Source organism: Phyllostomus hastatus, unplaced genomic scaffold (genome assembly GCF_019186645.2).
Source record: "Phyllostomus hastatus isolate PE091 unplaced genomic scaffold, TTU_PhHast_1.1 phas_scaffold_114, whole genome shotgun sequence".
In the NCBI taxonomy this organism is placed as follows: Eukaryota; Metazoa; Chordata; class Mammalia; order Chiroptera; family Phyllostomidae; genus Phyllostomus; species Phyllostomus hastatus.
Genome location: NW_025334006.1, coordinates 2,386,204 through 2,402,461, shown reverse-complemented (window position 1 = coordinate 2,402,461; position 16,258 = coordinate 2,386,204). Strand labels below are relative to the sequence as shown.

General features: G+C 50.4%; 1 protein-coding gene across 1 annotated transcript in view; it reads right to left on the bottom strand.

Annotated features, from left to right (window-relative positions):
- The window catches only part of KIAA1549 (KIAA1549 ortholog), a 123,974-nt gene extending 121,756 nt beyond the window's left edge, over window positions 1-2,218 (bottom strand). The window contains exon 1 of the mRNA XM_045855665.1: window positions 1,985-2,218. Within this exon, the coding sequence (XP_045711621.1) occupies window positions 1,985-2,126 (142 nt within the window). The 5' untranslated portion in view covers window positions 2,127-2,218. The remainder of the gene's footprint in view (window positions 1-1,984) is intronic.
- Between the last annotated feature and the right edge of the window lie 14,040 nt (window positions 2,219-16,258).

The window sequence follows — 16,258 nt, the reverse complement described above, 5'->3', positions numbered from 1 at the left end:
TGCCTTCAATTTTAAAAACGACGTAACACCTGTGAAGCGCAGTGAACCCACGTGCACTAAAACGGGGGTCTGCCTGCCTGTGTTTCGTGCACTGAGGGGAAACGGGAACGGACTTCTAAAGAAGAGAAAGTTATGGAAGAACAGAACAAACCACTCCACTACTGATATCGGAATTATCAAAACAGTCCCTTATCTTCGCCATCTCTGCTATATATCCAAGAGGGCCACATTGGCATGGGGAAGCTGTACAGAGGTTAAGTGTTTGGAGTGTACAGAGTTTGGAGTCAAACTAACCTAAACTCCTGCAGCCTTAGTCTCCTCATCTGTAAAATGGGGACAGTGACGCCTACCCCACAAGGAGACTGGGTCTCACATCCAGAATGTAGCACTCGGCACACAGGCCGCCCCCAGTAAATGGAAATGATTGGTTTGCCTGTCCCGCAGCAGAGGACCCCATCAGTATCAGATGGGCTTTCTTTGTTGACTCAAGCCGAGGGCAGTCTTCACGATCGTTTCTTCTCACAGAAAGCCCAGGGTCTCCTCTCCTCTTCTGGACACACGGGGTTGCCACACACAGGGAGCAGAACTGAGCCCCGAGGTGCTACATTGAGGCAAAGTTGTTTGCAGCCTCAATAGACTCCGGGGAAGAGGCCCATCTTGCAGCCGCAGCTCTGATGTGGCCCCCTGAGGCCGGCTCCACCGGCCCGGGGACAGCTCTGCGGAGGGCCCGGGTGTGTGTGCGCCTACCGGTCAGGGCAGCGGGGTGAGCTGAAAACTGATGACTCTGCACAAACTAGCCCGTGACCTTGAGCAAGTCAGTTTCCTCTTCAGGGACAGGAGTGGTTCCACTCTACCACCCCTGGAGTCTCCTCCTGGGCTTCCACCGGACCAGCCCCCACACGGCGCTGGTTATAATTCCAACAGCGAGGTCTCAGGGACACCTTCAAACGCGCTCCGCTTCCTTCCAAAGCCACTTGGCAGTCCTCTGGCCCTGCTCCCAAGAGAAGGGAGGGTTCGGAGTGGCTTCCGTGGCTTTCTGTCTTTGCTCTGTGTCCACCCACAGCCGCTCACTCCACCAAAGTGAGCCCCCAAAGTGGTCAAGTGTGCGCGCGCCGGAGGCCACCACCGGCTTGCAGCCTGTCAGCTCAGAGATGGTTTCCAGACCATCCTGTGTGTGTGCTCAGGGTGGACAAATAAACATTTCAGAGGAGCGATACGAATTAAATCATTTCCTGAACAACAAAACCCGCCTACGTGCTTCTTCATAAATCATGCCCTTAATTCCAGGCTGACGACCCGTCAGTAAACTGTATCTATTGTAAAAACAACCCCGACTCCTTTCATGCCTTGACACTTAAGAATCACAATATTTGCACACTCTATTGTACTAATGCCTTTGCAGAAGTAAAAGCAATAGCTAGTTCCCTGGAAAGACCTATGGCCAGGGCGCTTTCCAAGAGAGATTCTTTGAATGTTCTTTGTGTCCTGGCGTACTGGGGGACACGGCCAGCCTTCCTGCATCTGGGGGGACGCAGGGATACTCAGAGTAATGCAACACCGCTTTAAAGCACACACAACCCCTGACTGTCCCCCTTCTGCCTGACAGAAAGTATTATTCCCAAACATTTCATATACCAGTGACACAGCCATGCACAAATACAATTCCACTGCCTGCATTTTGCAGGGAAAATAAAGGCACAATCGGAGACGAAGCCAGCTGACCCGCCTCGGGCTCCGAGGATAACAGGATAGCTTTGCAGATGATTAGCAAGATTGGCCACAATCCGCTAGCTCTCTGCTTTATCTCCTCCGTACCTTTATTTGCTGGGCCCAAGAAGAATGGAAAAGCATCTCCAGAAAGCAGGGCGAGGGAGCGGTGGAGAATAAAAGAGTCTGGGCGGGGAAAGCCGGATTTTGAAAATAGCAGCAATAAAGGAAGGCAGGGTCGCGGCGGCGGCGGCCCGAGGGTCTCCGCGGTGCTTACCTGGGGCGCACGAGGCCGGCCGGGCCAGCAGCAGCAGCCAGAGGCCGGGGAGCAGCAGCCCCGGGCGGCGGCGGCGGGCGGAAGGCCCGCGGCCGCTCGGCCCCGGGACCAGCGCGACCCCGGCGCGGGTCTTCCCGTCCATGGCCGCGCCTCGGCGTCGGCGCCGCGCCCCCGGCAGTCCCGGCCGGGCCCTGCGGCTCGGCGCTCTCAGACCCCGGCGAGGCGGCCGCGGCGGCGGCGGTGGCGGCTGGGACGGGGCGCCGCGCACCGGCGCGGAGGGAGGCCGGCGAGGCGGGGGCGGGCCGGGGGCCGGAACCGCGGACAGGGGCCGCCAGCCGCACGCCGGCCTCGCCGCTCCGCCCCCTTCGGAGCCTCGGAGCCGCTGCCGGGCAACGCGCGGGCCCGGGCGCGGGCGGGCGGGCGAGCACCACCTCCCGGCCGGCCGGGCGCCTGCCTGCGCGGGGGCCGGACGGCGGACGCCGGGCTCGGATGCGCCGGGGCTGCGCGGCGCGGGGCCGGGCCGGGTCCTCCCCCAGGACCCGCCTCCCGGGAGGGGGCGCGGGCGGACGCGGGAGGCCCGGGCCCGGCGGGGAGCCGGCGCTGCGCCGGCCCGCACCCCACACCGGGTCCCGCCGCCGGGTGGCCCCGCGCGTTCCGTCCCGGGGGGCGCCCGGAGAGAGGGAAGGAGGCCGGCCGGCCGGCGGGGTCAGAGCCGGAAACCCGGCCGGCCCGGAGCGCGGCGGGCCTCTCGCTCCTCCCCCGGCGCCCGGCTTCGCTCTGCCGGCCTGTGTGCGGGGCAGCAGGTGGGAGCGGGACGCCTGCGTTTGTGGGACGGTCCTCGGGGCGGCAGAGAGGACAAAGCCGCGGGAAGGTCGGCTCGCTTCCCAGGAGCCTGACTGGCAGTAGAGGGGTGAGAAAAGCGCCCGGGCAGCCCTGCCCACCCTTCCTCCCGTCTGCAGGCTCGGCCCCCCGTCCGGGTCCCTGGGACCAGACGCTCCCGACCGGGGCGGCCCGCACTCTCCCCCCACGTAGTAGGCCTGCAGAAGGCGCCTGTCGAACCGAACCGACGTGGTGCTGGAGAGAACCGCGTTTGTCCAGGCCCTTTTAGAGAAAGCAGCGCTTTGGGGAGGTGGAGAGAACGTCAGAGGATTAGCGTTGGGGGGTTATTGTTGCGCGGGGGGGGGGGGGGAAAGCCTAGAAGGGAGTTAATGTTTGTCCGGGACCTGCCGCGTGCCAGGCTTCTAACTCCGAGGCCGCTCTGCGGTTTAAAGGTCACGCGGCGTGGCATTGGCGATTTTGCACCTTTGCGTCCTGCTGCGGTGCACGAGGCAGGCACTCGAGGTCTGGGTTGCAGACACTGTCGCACTAGCCTGGGAGACGATGGTGGGCGGTAAGAAACGCGAAGGATCCACAGCGACAGGCAGAAGGAGGGCCCAGGTCGTGCTCCCGGCCCTTTACCCCCGCGGGCCCATCCCTGCAGCTCACCCCTCCAGCAGTCACAGGCCCTTCTCACGCTTTCTTCCGTAGGCACCGACCCATTCGTTTCAAGGAAGGTCATTGAGAATGAAGGTTAAAGATAGTTTTGTTGATGTTTCCAATTTGTACTCTCTTATGCCTCCGCCTCTTTATAAACGGTGCTGCTCCCCCTCTCTTCCACCCCCACCCCCACCGACAGAAAGCGTCGCAGACCTTGCCCTCCGGCTCAGGAACTCCGAGTGAGTTACTATGTGGAGGCAACGCTTGTCCCAGCTCGTCTGATCCCTGGACACGATGGCCCTAGATCTGGGACCTCGTATGCACTTTTCTTTGTTCTCGGAACTCATTGTGGAAAAACTTCATTTGACCACCTTGGCGTGATTCTTAAATTGTCTTGTCCTGTTATTTTATCTTGCATGAAATTAGGCTGGGCCTCCCCAACCAAATGAATATGAAGTTTGAAGCTGGTGTCATCCTGCTTAGGGTTTCCCACAGCACCGGGGCGGGGCGGGGGGGCGGAGGGGTACGGTAAACCCTCATTATACATTTGCTGGTTTCAACCAGAGCATCCACCTGAGGGCGAGGAGAGGTTTAACCTTTCAAATGCGGCCCCAGCCTCCAGGAAGCACCCACCCACGCCAGAACCCAGGGTGTCAGAGAAAGGAGGCTCCCTCTAGATTCTCAGGCAACTCAAGGAGACGAAATGTTGACGCAGACGTTAAGAAGGGATTGACATCCTTTGGGAATAAAAGTCACAATTTTGAGATCATAGAAATGACTGAGGGTCACCAACTTTCCCAGGAAAGTGAGCTCCCTAGGGTCCCATAGTCTCCAAGCTTCTAAGGAGCAAAACCAATATTACTTCTGTTAGGATCTAGAGCATCCCCTTCAGTGTGTAGAAAAATGCCTCCCTGGGCCCCAACACTTCCTCTGGTGAGTTCGGTGACTCGGAAGTCCAAGGTGGAATGAGTGGCAGAAGGTAGGGTGTGTGTGTGTGTGTGTGCGCACGAGCAAGCGTGCAAGTGCACATACATGCCCCCACATGGATGCCCACACACCCACACACATTCTCCTGACGTGAAGAGGAATGAGGCCAAGGCCTTAGAGCATTCATCCCAGAAAACAGCTCTGAGTCCCTACTGTGGCCTATTCCTTGTCAGGGGGAGGAAGGTGTAAAAGAAGCCATTTCAGAGGTTTTTGCATCCACTTCTCATGTTACAGATAAAGAAACAAGCCAATGAGATTAGTTTATTCACCTCAGGCTCAGCCCCCATCTTCCGTTTTCCAGTTAAACCACACAGCTGCTGGGAGAGGGGGAGAAATAGCTCAGGTCCTCAAAAGGCTTACCATCTGGTTTTGGGAGGAGAGAGGGTCCATCCCCCTAGACTGACACAAAACAGGTCCCAGCTTACAAGATCCCGTCCAGGCCTCCTCCAAGTGCATCCTCCCTACCGTGGGAGAAGTCTGAGAGGCCCAGGGGGCACCCCATCGGGGGCCCAGAACCCCCTGCCCACCCCGCCCCAGGGTCACTGCCTCCCAAGGAGTGGGCTCACGGCTGGTGTGTCTGGTCCCAAGGAGTAGCCATGTGCAGGGAAGTGGTGGAGCTCGCACATGCAGGTAGGGAGAGATCAGCCCATGAAGCCTACGGGAGTGAAGCAAGGAACAAGGCGTGAGAAAAGAAGGAGAAACAAGCCCCTTTATTCCTGTGGCAACTGAGCAGCCATATTCCTGCTCGGAACTCAAAGAGTCCAAGAATTACCTGATGGTGGGTTTGGTCTCGCCCACCTTGCCTGCTGGGGGTTGTTACGAGGATTACACAAAATAGGATGAATGTCCATGAAGTTCATGCAGTAAACTCGAGAAGTTTTTCCTGGGCACTTACTACGTGCCGGGCACTGTGGACACAACAGCAAACAGAACAAAGGCCTCTCCTTGTGGGGTGCACATTCCAGTGAGAAGAGACGGGCAATAAATAGGTAAGTGACTATAAATGTCACTCGAACAAGTGACAGCCATGGGGATATCTGGGGCAGTGGGTTCCAGGCAGAGGCAGCAATGGTGCAAAATGTAGAAGAAGCTAGAACAGAGTAAATTTACAAAGTATCTACTGAGCCGCTACTAAGGAAGTATCCCACTGAGTGACGAGCAAGATGAACTAGCTACAGTTTTCTCAAAGAGCCAACAATCTCATAGAAAAAATAAATTTAAAAAATAACAGTGATGCCAAACAGACTGCATGTCAGAAGGAAGTACAGAAGGTCTTAAGAAGGGAGAAGTCATACTTGATGGGATCAGGGAGCTTCGTGGTGGAGTTGCAGATGAGTTGCACCCTATGGGATTCTTTAAGGACGAGGGGGATTGGCCAGCTTAGGAGGAGGACAGGACGGGCGTGCCAGGTGGAGGGGATGGTGTGAACAAGGACGTGGAGGGAGGAAAGCATGGGACTTACCCAACTAGTGTGCTGTAGATCAGCGGAACAATGGTTCGCAGCTCTGGCTGCATAATAAAATCACCTGGACTCCAAAAAACAAAACAACAACAACAAAAGCACCCTGGCCGCACCTCAGGCCAACTAAACCAAATCTCTGTAGACAAGGCTTGGCAATCAGGTCTTTAAAAAGCTCGCCAATGCCCTGGCCTGTGTGTCTCAGTGAGAGCATCATCCTACACACCAAAAGGTTGGGGGTACGATTCCCGGTCAGGGCACATACCTAGGTTATGAGTTCAATCCCCAGTCAGGGAGGTATGAGAGGCAAATGATTGATGTTTCTCACATCAATGTTTCTCTCTCTCCCTTCCTGTATCTCTAAAATCAATCAACATTTAAAAAAAATTTTTAAAGCTTCCCAGGATTCTGATGTGCACTCAGGAGCAAGAAGCACGGGAAACAGCATGGAGGATCTACAAAATATTAAAACTAGAACTACCACGTGAAACCCACTTCTGGGTATACATCCAAAGGAAGTAACTATTATGAAGACATACCTGCATCCCTGATGCTCACTGCAGCAGTATTCCCAGTAGCCAAGACATGGACACAGCCTTAGTGCCCATCGATGAACGAGTAGATAAAGAAATTGCAATGTGTGTATATATGATGGAATATTACTCAGCTATGAAAAAGAAGATCATGTCAATTTTGACAACATGGACGGACCTTACAGGCATTATGCTACTTGAAATAAATCAGACAGAGAAAAATGAACACTGTAAGCTCTCGCTTACACGTGGAATCTAAAAAACATCCAACTCATGGGAACAGAGAGCAGAGGAGTGGCCCTCAGCAGCTGAGGTTGGGAGCATGGGGAGATGTTGGTAAAAGAGCACAAACTTTCAGTTATAGGATAAAGGAGTTCCGAGGATCTAACGGACAGCGATGGTGACTGTAGTTAACGACACCGTATTGCATACTCGAAAGTGGCTGAGAGAGGAGAGCTTTCATGTTCTCACCATGACATCAAGACAGTAATTATATGAGGGGACGGAGGTGTCAACTAACCTTATTATGGTAAACATTCCCCAACACACATGCATGTACCATCCAATCATAACACTGGACGCCTTAAGCTTACACAATGCTCTGTGTCAATTCCAGCTCAATAAAGCTAGAAAAGGGGTAAGAACCAGCAAGCTAGAAGTCTGAGCCAGTGGTTCTACTGGAAATGGTAGGACAGTGGCAGACATGAGCGATGAGGTAAGCTGGGATAGAACGCAGGCTCGATTTCTAGCTGAAGGTCTGGACTTCATTCCGCAGGCAGCGGGGTATCGTTAACAACTCTCTGAGATATTATTAGAACTACTTACAAGAAGGATTGCTCCATTAGCAATGAACGTGGTGATTTGGAGAGAAAAAGACTGCAAGCGGAGAGACCGATCAGAGCAAGATCTTAACGCTGTGTGCCTGAAGTATCAAGAATTGTGACATTTTTCATCATCGAACAGGCAGAACTTTTTAAAAATTGATAACATCCATTTGTGCCAGAGTGTGGAGAAATAGGCATTCTCTGATTCTGCTGCTGGAGGGGTGCATTGGTGTCCGCTTTGGAGGATAATTTGGCCTTTTCTATTGAAATTTAGAATCAGCTCACCACCTGGTGCAGAAAATCCCACTTTTAAAAAATATATGTTTGTTCTTTCTTTCTTCCCTTCTTTGATAAATATGTGAAGTACTGTAACTACCACCATATTCAAGACATAGAACTTTTTTTTTTACCTAAAAAATTCCCTTGTGACAGCTTTCGGTCTATCCCCTGCCCCATCCCTAGCCACCATTTATGTGATTTCTGTTTCTATAGCTTTGTCTTTCTTAGAATTTCATATAAATGGAATCATACAGTAGGTAGCCCTTTGTGTCTGGTTTATTTTGCTTAGCTTAGTGTATTTCAGATTCATCCAAACTGTTACATGTATTGGTAACTTGTCCCTTTCTATCGCTAACTAGTATTTCACTGAATGGACATACCACAATCTGTTTATCTACTGGGAAACAAAATAGTATGTAAAGAGAGTTTGGGGAATAAATACAGTAAGACAAATGTTCACTTTTATGAAGAGGAATGTTCACTTTTTGCCCTATAAACACATCTGATTACAATATTATTACATCTGAATAATACCAATGATATCATTTAAAATTTTAACACAAATACATACACACCTTGTCTTCACAAATTTTTTTTAAATAGAAACTGTGGGTTTGAATGGAAATTGGAAAACAGATGAAATACATTGCAGATGTTAAGTCAACTGGTGAAATATGCGGAGAGAAAAGAATAAAAGGCAATTCAGAGGTTTTGAGGCCACATACACAAGCCTAGATAAAACCTAGTCCACCAGAGAGGCTGGATTGGGAGGGAAAGAAGCGCTGGGTACTGAGTGTGTGCACTGTGAGGAGGAGGAGCGGGGCCAGCACCGGGGAGCAGCATGGATGCAAGTGGTGAGCGGTGGAGGTGAGGCCCGTGGGGCTAAAGAGACAGGCGTGGAAATAATTTTGGCACAAAGTTATTAGCTTAAGCCGTGAGAGTGATTGACTGTGCCCGGGAAGAGAGGAGAGAAGGAAAAGAAGGCTAAGAACAGGTCCTGAAGAAAGACCTTCGTCTTAGAGAAGCTGAAGAGGAGTCGATGAAACAGGCAGAGAAAGCAGAAGAGAGCAAGTAAATGTGAGGTCACCAAAGGCCCGGGAGGGAAGTTTCTGAAGGGAACGGTCAATGTCAGGAACAGTAAGGACTGAAGAAATCTCTTTGGACTTGATGTGTAATCATTAAAAAAAAAAAAAAAAAAGACTTTCTGCCCTGACTGGTGTGGCTCAGTTAGTTGGGCGTCATCCTGCAAACCCAAAGGCCGCCGGGTCCATTCCCCAGCCAGGGCACATGCCTGGGTTGCCAGCCAGGCCCCCGGGAGTGTGGGCTGGGAGTGTGAGCGAGGCAACGATGGATGTGGGAGCTGGCTGGGAAGCAGTGGAGGCTGCAGAGAATGGCAGAGGGCGGGATGGAGATATTTTAGGAGAGGCAACAGTGAAAATCCCTGCAGACTGAAGAGAAGGTGTCTGAAGATAATGAAAGAATCAAACGCAAGGGAGGGATAATTGTTAGAATAAATGCTCAGAGCTACGAGGAGATGGAATCGAGAGCAACACGTAATTCTTTGAAAAGGCAGAGCCAGCCACCCCAAGTATAGTATCGGCAGGGAGTGGCTTGACAGAACGACAGTACAGCCACAAGACAGAATGCTAGGCTTCTGCTACAAAAACTGAGAAAAACACCGGACGTGTTTGGGTTATAACGTTAAGTGGGGAATAAAAACCGAACATAAAATGGTTTATGAGCTGCCGTAACACAGTAAGTATGACGGGAAAGGAACAGCGCAATACTTGAAGTTGTATTAAGATCATTGAAAGAGCATTCTGTCCTTTAGTGTTGTTGTTCTGTTCGTCTTTTCAATTACACAACCGTTTAGATGGCAGCATCTTCCTCCAGGAGGAGAGACAAAGGACAGATGACGATGGGCCGAGATGGAGGCCTCCGGTGGCCTCTGAAGTGACTTCTCCCCCAGCACGGTGTTAAACAGCAGGATCTGGACTATAAATATGAAAATCCAAAAAAGGAAAAAGTCAGAGGGAGCTCCAGTCGGTAGGAAGGTTTCACAGGCCGCGTGGGGCCGTCGCTGGGTTTTGAACAACAGGAACAGTGGGTACACTCGTTAAACAGGGTAAGTGCAGGAGAGCGGGTAATGCAGAGAAAGGAAAGGTAGGGAGGCAAGCAAGTGAGGAACTGAAAAAGCAAGAAGGTGCGAAGGAGCAGACCGTGGCACAGGACAGACCCCTTGCCTGTCTGGAGGAAGCACTATTTATAAAGAACTGGGGGACAAAAGACCAAGCAGGTAGGTTATGGTCAGAGTGTAGCAAGCAAAGAGTGTAAGCCTGCCGAGGTGTAAACGACTAACTCAGCTCAACTCAGTCCCAGGGAAGACACCTTGCTTGTCAAAGGGGAAGCCAGTGAAGGGGGAGATTCTCAAAGCGCCCACGACCACGGAGGTGACATTTAAAACCAGGATCCTGCCCTGACTGGGGTGGCTCAGTGAGCTGAGCGCCAGCCTGCAAACCAGAAAGGTGGCCCAGTTCCATTCTGGTAGGAGCACACGCCTGGGTAGCAGGCCAGGTCCCCAGCTGGGTGTGTGTGAGAGGTGATTGATGTTCCTCTTGCCCATCGGTGTTTCTCTCCGTCTCCTGCCTCCCTCCCCCTCCCTCTAAAAAGTAAATAACATCTTTAAAAATAAATACATGAAGTCAGGATCCCTGTCTTGAATGGAACAGGCTGGAAATGTCTGTCCCTCCTGCACGGTTTGGTAAGAAGAACGGCGAGTAAGAATGTCCCTGAGGCAGGTGCCAGGCCTCGCCTTTCTGTCTTCTGTACTTTTCCCCACTCCTTCCCCCCAAACTCCCACCCCTGACCGACAAGCCGCCACACAGCAGCCGGCTCAGCCTTCTGCCCACACTGCCCATGGGCGTTCCCGGCTAGAGCCGCACAGCCTGGGGCGGCTCTCCCGAGGCATGCCAAGAATCCCTGGGAGAATCACGGCAACAGTTGGCGAAAGCTGTTTTTAGAATCTCCCTCGTTCTCTGGCATCCGACTCGCTCCAACTCACATATGACAGCATTCTGCAGCGCGGCGCGTCTGGCTCCGACTCAGCACGGGAGGGATGGCCGCCGTCTAACTCCCCGCCAGGAGTTTGGATCCGATGCACGAATCAATACAGCCAAACCCACAGCCACACGAACTACACAGCCATGTCTTCATTTCCTGGCTTCTCCAGAAAACTCCATGTCACTCACATTCCTAGACAGACACCCTTCTGGGACAGATCGCTGCTCTCGGGGCTCCCGTCGTCATGGGCAGAAGGCTCCACCTCTTCTCCGGGGAGCCTTCCTTCACCTCCCCGAGCTGAGTGTGTCGCCCTGCCTTTGTGCCCCCGGAGGTCCCTGTGATACTTCCGTCCCTGCACGGACCACGTGGAATAAACCTCCAGGTGGCTGTAAGGTCTTCGAGGGCAGAAGCCTTCTTGTTTCCATGGGTTTATTCCCTGGTGCCCAGCGCAGTGTTCGGCAGGGTGTTGGGCTCGATGGATGCCCGATGAATGAATGAATGAATGAATGGAAGTACAAGAGCAAAGCTCTAAGCCAGTCTCTCCCCTCACTTCATCCCCTCCCTGGTCCCCAAGCAATAACTACCCTAACTAATTAACTAGGGGAGCACGAGTTTGTCCATATATATTTGACACCAGAGCCAGAAGGGAGGTAGCATTTACTTAGCCATCCTTTCACGGACAGAGTAACTCCTTGCACTTCGTAGTCATGTCCAGAAACGCTGGGTCCCTCCGCTGTCCGCGATGAAACGCCAGCTGCCGACGGCTTAAAAACATGCACGGCCACGGCAGCCCTGACGGTAATTTGGCCTTGTCCAGCGTCTGGTAGGCCGTCGTGACTGGCACCACCACCTTGTTTATTCAATTTAGTGACCGGAGGCCCTTACAGAAACAGAGGAAGAACACAGTCGCTGCCCTTTAGGAAATGCCAATCTCCAAACAGTAAAAGATGCTTACAAAATCAGAATGTTAGAGGCTGTGGGTGAAAGCTGTGGGAAGCGGCATGATAAAGTGATCTGCCCACAAACAGCTCTATGTGGAACTCATCCACCATTTAAAAGGACAAATTAAGACGTTTCTAGGCCAGCGCTGTCCAGAACTTACTGCGGTGATGGAACTGTCCTATAAATCTGTTCTGTCCAGGGAAGTAGCCAGGAGCCACTCACGGCTACCAGCACTCCGAGTGTGGCCAGTGTGACTGATGAGCTGAGTTGTTAGTGGTATTTAATTTTAATTAATTTAAAGTTAAATATCCACCTGTGGCTAGTGGCTGCCATACTGGACAGTACAGTCCTAGACCACGCAAAAAAAATGTCATGGTTGCTATGTGTTAAAGCTAAGCATAGGAACTGCCAATTCATACCACACTACTATTCAGATCCAGTCATAAGTCCTGGGTGTGGTCCATGACACGCAGGGATGTCTATGGCAAAAACAACTTTCTGTACCTGAGTTTCCTCACCACCCTTGTCGTCACTGTGTCCCTGTAACCTTCAGATAATCAACCTGAAATTCCAGGTGGGGGTGTTTGCCTGAGACTCAAGCCAGAATCGGACTTGGCCACTGTCACCCGTGACCACAGACATCTGAGGAAGTCCTAGGTGCACTAAGATTCACTACAACATTATTATTTTTTTAAAGAAAATATCTAGCCCTGGCTGGCGTAGCTCAGTGGATTGAGGGTGGGCTGTGAATCAAAGTGTCGCAGGTTCGATTCCCAGTCAGGGCACATGCCTGGGTTGCAGGCCACGGCCCCCAGCAACTGCACATTGATGTTTCTCTCTCTCTCTTTCTCCCTCCCTTCTCTCTCTAAAAATAAATAAATAAAATCTTTAAAAAAAAAGAAAGTATCTGCAGAGAAAACATCTACAGTGAAACCCTACAAAAAAACGAAACGTCAAAAGCTCCCGAACATCCTTCAAGTGAACTCTGCTGCTCAGCAAGCCTCCTGCAGGGAAGTTCAGCCACTGGGACCACGTGCCCCGGCGCTGCCTCCTCAGTGGCCCTCCCACTGCCCCTTGCTTCGCCCACCCTTCCTCTGAGGGGCTCCCCTTCAGCCCAGCCTTCCCTGATCACCCGGTCCCCATGTAAGTCAGGCACCCTTGTCAGGCCCTTCTTCCTTAGCACTTACCGCATATTTAATTTTGGGTTTGGTCGCATGTCTGTTTGCCATGAGGACAGAGACCGCTACTTCTTGTTTAAAGAGGTAAATCTACGCAATGGTTAATTGCTCAGACTCTTGGGCCAAGACTATCTGTATTTTTGTCACAGGTCCACCGCTTATTAGCTGTGACACATTAGCCCCTCAGAGCCTCAGGGTCCTCGTCTATAAAATGGAACAACAGTCATCGTAACTGCCTCGTGGAGTTTTATAAAGATTAAGTGAGCCTTGGCTGGTGGCAAAGCAATGTGTGGCTCAGTGGATTGAGCACTGGCCTGCAAACCAGAGAGTCGCCAGTTCAATTCCCAGTCAGGGCACATGCCTGGGTGGCAGGCCAGGTCCCTGGTGGGGGACCTGTGAAAGGCAACCACACACTAATGTTTCTCTCCCTCTCTTTCTCCCTCCCTTCCCCTCTCTGAAAATAAATAAATAAAATCTTTTTAAAAAAAGATTAAATGAGTTGGTATACATAAAACACAGAGAAAAGAGCCTAGATCACAGCAAGCTCCATATTTGTGTTGGCTATTATTATCCTTTGCCACTGAGTGGTCAGTGCCTGGTACAGTACCTGGCACATAGTAGGTTCACAGTCGATACTGAACAAATGACTGAATTTCCATCAGGTTACTATAGTAATGGTCAGATCGTTTTCTTTCCAACCACTTTTTACCATCTTAAAGCGATGACAATAACCTCTAAAAGTATTCTAAAGAATTATGATAGTAGCCAGTTAGTGAATTTATAATGTGATGTTGCCTTTTGTTTTTAAAGACACCAAGTTGATGCTTCGTATGAGCGCCTTTTAAATATTAAGCAATGCCTTTGCTGTGTCCATAACCTTCTGAGGTCCACTACTGACCTTGTTGACATGATGTAATCTATTCAGAATTCTCTCTGTCATCTGTTAGTCTTGAGTTTGGAGATAAGTTCTACCAAGTCACGGTGTGGTTGAGAACACAGGGTTTAGAGGAAGACAGACCTGTCTTTGAATATTGTTTTACCATTTAATAACCACGAGATTTGGGGCATGATTGTTTGAACCTGGGTTTCCTCACCTAAAAATGGAAATGTGAATACCTACTTCATAAAGCTGTATGACAATACTTGAACCAAGTAAGTCTGCAGGGTACCCTCCACCTAGTTCTACACACTGATCATTACCCCTGCTCAATTCTCTGAAAGAATTTTATTTAAGAATTTTGGAATTATACTCAAAAATGAAATTTGCTTCTCATGGAATTTTTAAAGGCATTTTCCTTCTTAGTGTTAAAATTAGCACTTATTTGACTCAAGGAATTAATTTGGGATCATGCCATATTTCTCATTTCCCTAAAAAGAACTTTAATTGTTTATTATACCTCTTAAAGAAAAGCAAAATATAAACAGAAGCAACATTACAGATATTAAAATTACCTGTAATCTCACCACAGCAAATGAAGCACTTTTAACATTTCAGCAATTTTCAACCTTTTTATCTCATGGCACACATAAACTAATTACTAAAATTCTGCAGCACACCAAACGTATATTTTTTTTTTGCCCATCTGACAAAAAAAATAGGTATTAATTTTGATTCCTTCTCACCGCAAGGCTATTGGCGGGGCACATTGGTTGAAAGTCACGGCATTAGGCCATATGCTCTTCCAGATACTTTAAAAGCATAAACACACACAACACTGGTAGAAATTGGGATCTGAATGTACATAACATTTTTGTTCCATTTGACAATATATTATAAACATCTTTTGTCTTTAATTTATAATGGTGGTATTGTATGTACTAACCTACCCTACTACTAATGGTGTCCAAGACACTAACCTACCCTAAGTTGTTCAGCAAATTCCCTACCCAGGGACCCCTCGGTGGTTCCCGGCATCTCCCTGTACAAGCGACGCTGCCTCACACACTGTGCCGTACGCATGCATCAGCCCTCGGCCCACGCGTTACCTCTACCCACCGTGCCGCTTGCTCCAGGGAGCTGACCTTCGCAGGAATGAATCTTTGGGCTTCCACCCATCTGGCCAGCGGGGGAGGCAGCAGCAAGCAATCTGATCACGGGAAGGGGAGGGCACTAGAGTATTTATTCCCCACACTCCCTCCCCAAAGCACTACTACTTGGCAGTGTCCTTGAACATGAGACCTAGAGCACATCTGGTAGGAGGTTCTCTCCTACAGCTACTCTCGCTGGGTTCCCGTAATAGCTCCCCCCACTTGTTCCTTCATGCTCAGGGTGACATGGTGTCCCCGTCACTGCTGGTCCAAGCACTCTGCTGTTCCTTGGCTTCCCTCGACCCCACGCAGGCCTTTATAAACGGTCCTCCGTTAAACTCCCACACTTACCCAGTGTAAGCGTACCATCTGCTTCTCACCAGGACCCTAACAAATGAGAACAACTGTGCAGGTGAATTCCTCTACACGTCTTTTGTTATCACATGATAAATTTCTGAAACTGGAATTATTGGATCCAAGAGCATGTGCGTTTTTAAGACCTTGTATAACACTGCCAGCTTGCCTTCTGCCCTAGCCTTCCTCCACCAGGACAGGAGGGCCAGCCTTCCGGGCCCTGTCCACCTGGATAGTGCTTTTCAGTTCCAGGTGTTCCTTATTTTTTTTGCTTCCAGTTCTAGCAAATGCTCTTCTATTACAACCCTGATTAAGCTGCTAGTCCAGCACTTCCTCAGAAATTCCTACTCTAAAATAAAAATCAAGTTTTTCTAAATTATAGTTCTACCTATTTTTGTTAAATAACAATTTTAACTTCTACAGATGAAGTCTTTTTATGTATTTTTTTAAGTACTAGGTTGGAATTTTTTATTGATTTAGAGAGGCTGAGAGGAAGGGAGAGAGAGACATCGTTTGCTGTTCCACTTACTTACGCATGCATTGGTTGATTTTTGTACATGCCCTGACTGGGGACTGAACCCATCACCTTTGTATATTGGCATGGCACTCTAACCAACTGAGTTACCCAGCCAGGGTGAAGTCTTTTTAAAAGAAAGGGTTTACTGGCCCTTTGCTAGCAAAAAGAAGATGGGTCTTCGGGCATGGAGTCTAAACCACCTGCAGCAAGGCTGATAGAAACCACAGACGTGTCCGTGGTGCTGGAGTTTTACAAGACTTTTTGGACATCACGTAGTGGGGAGAGAGATGTAGCCGGTTGGAAAGGATTTACATCGGCTTTAGACGCAGGGGCGGGAGGAGGAGAAGTGGGGCTGGTTCTGGGACAGGTGCCGCAGAGTTAGGAGACAAGCAGCGCAGGCCCTGGGGTTCAGTGGGCGCCTGGCTAGTCTTTCTTTTCAGATAATCTCGGAAATAACCTGGAGGGTAATTTAATAATTCCAGTGTACACTGAGGAGTAGGAGCAGTCCTTTACTGGCTTTGCACTGTGGTTATTCACTAAATAACCCCATTTTTGTCTCTTCCTTCCACCCTCTGGCCTGCTGTAATTTAGGACATCTCAGAATTTTCTCCTCATCACTTTTAACGAACAAATTGTA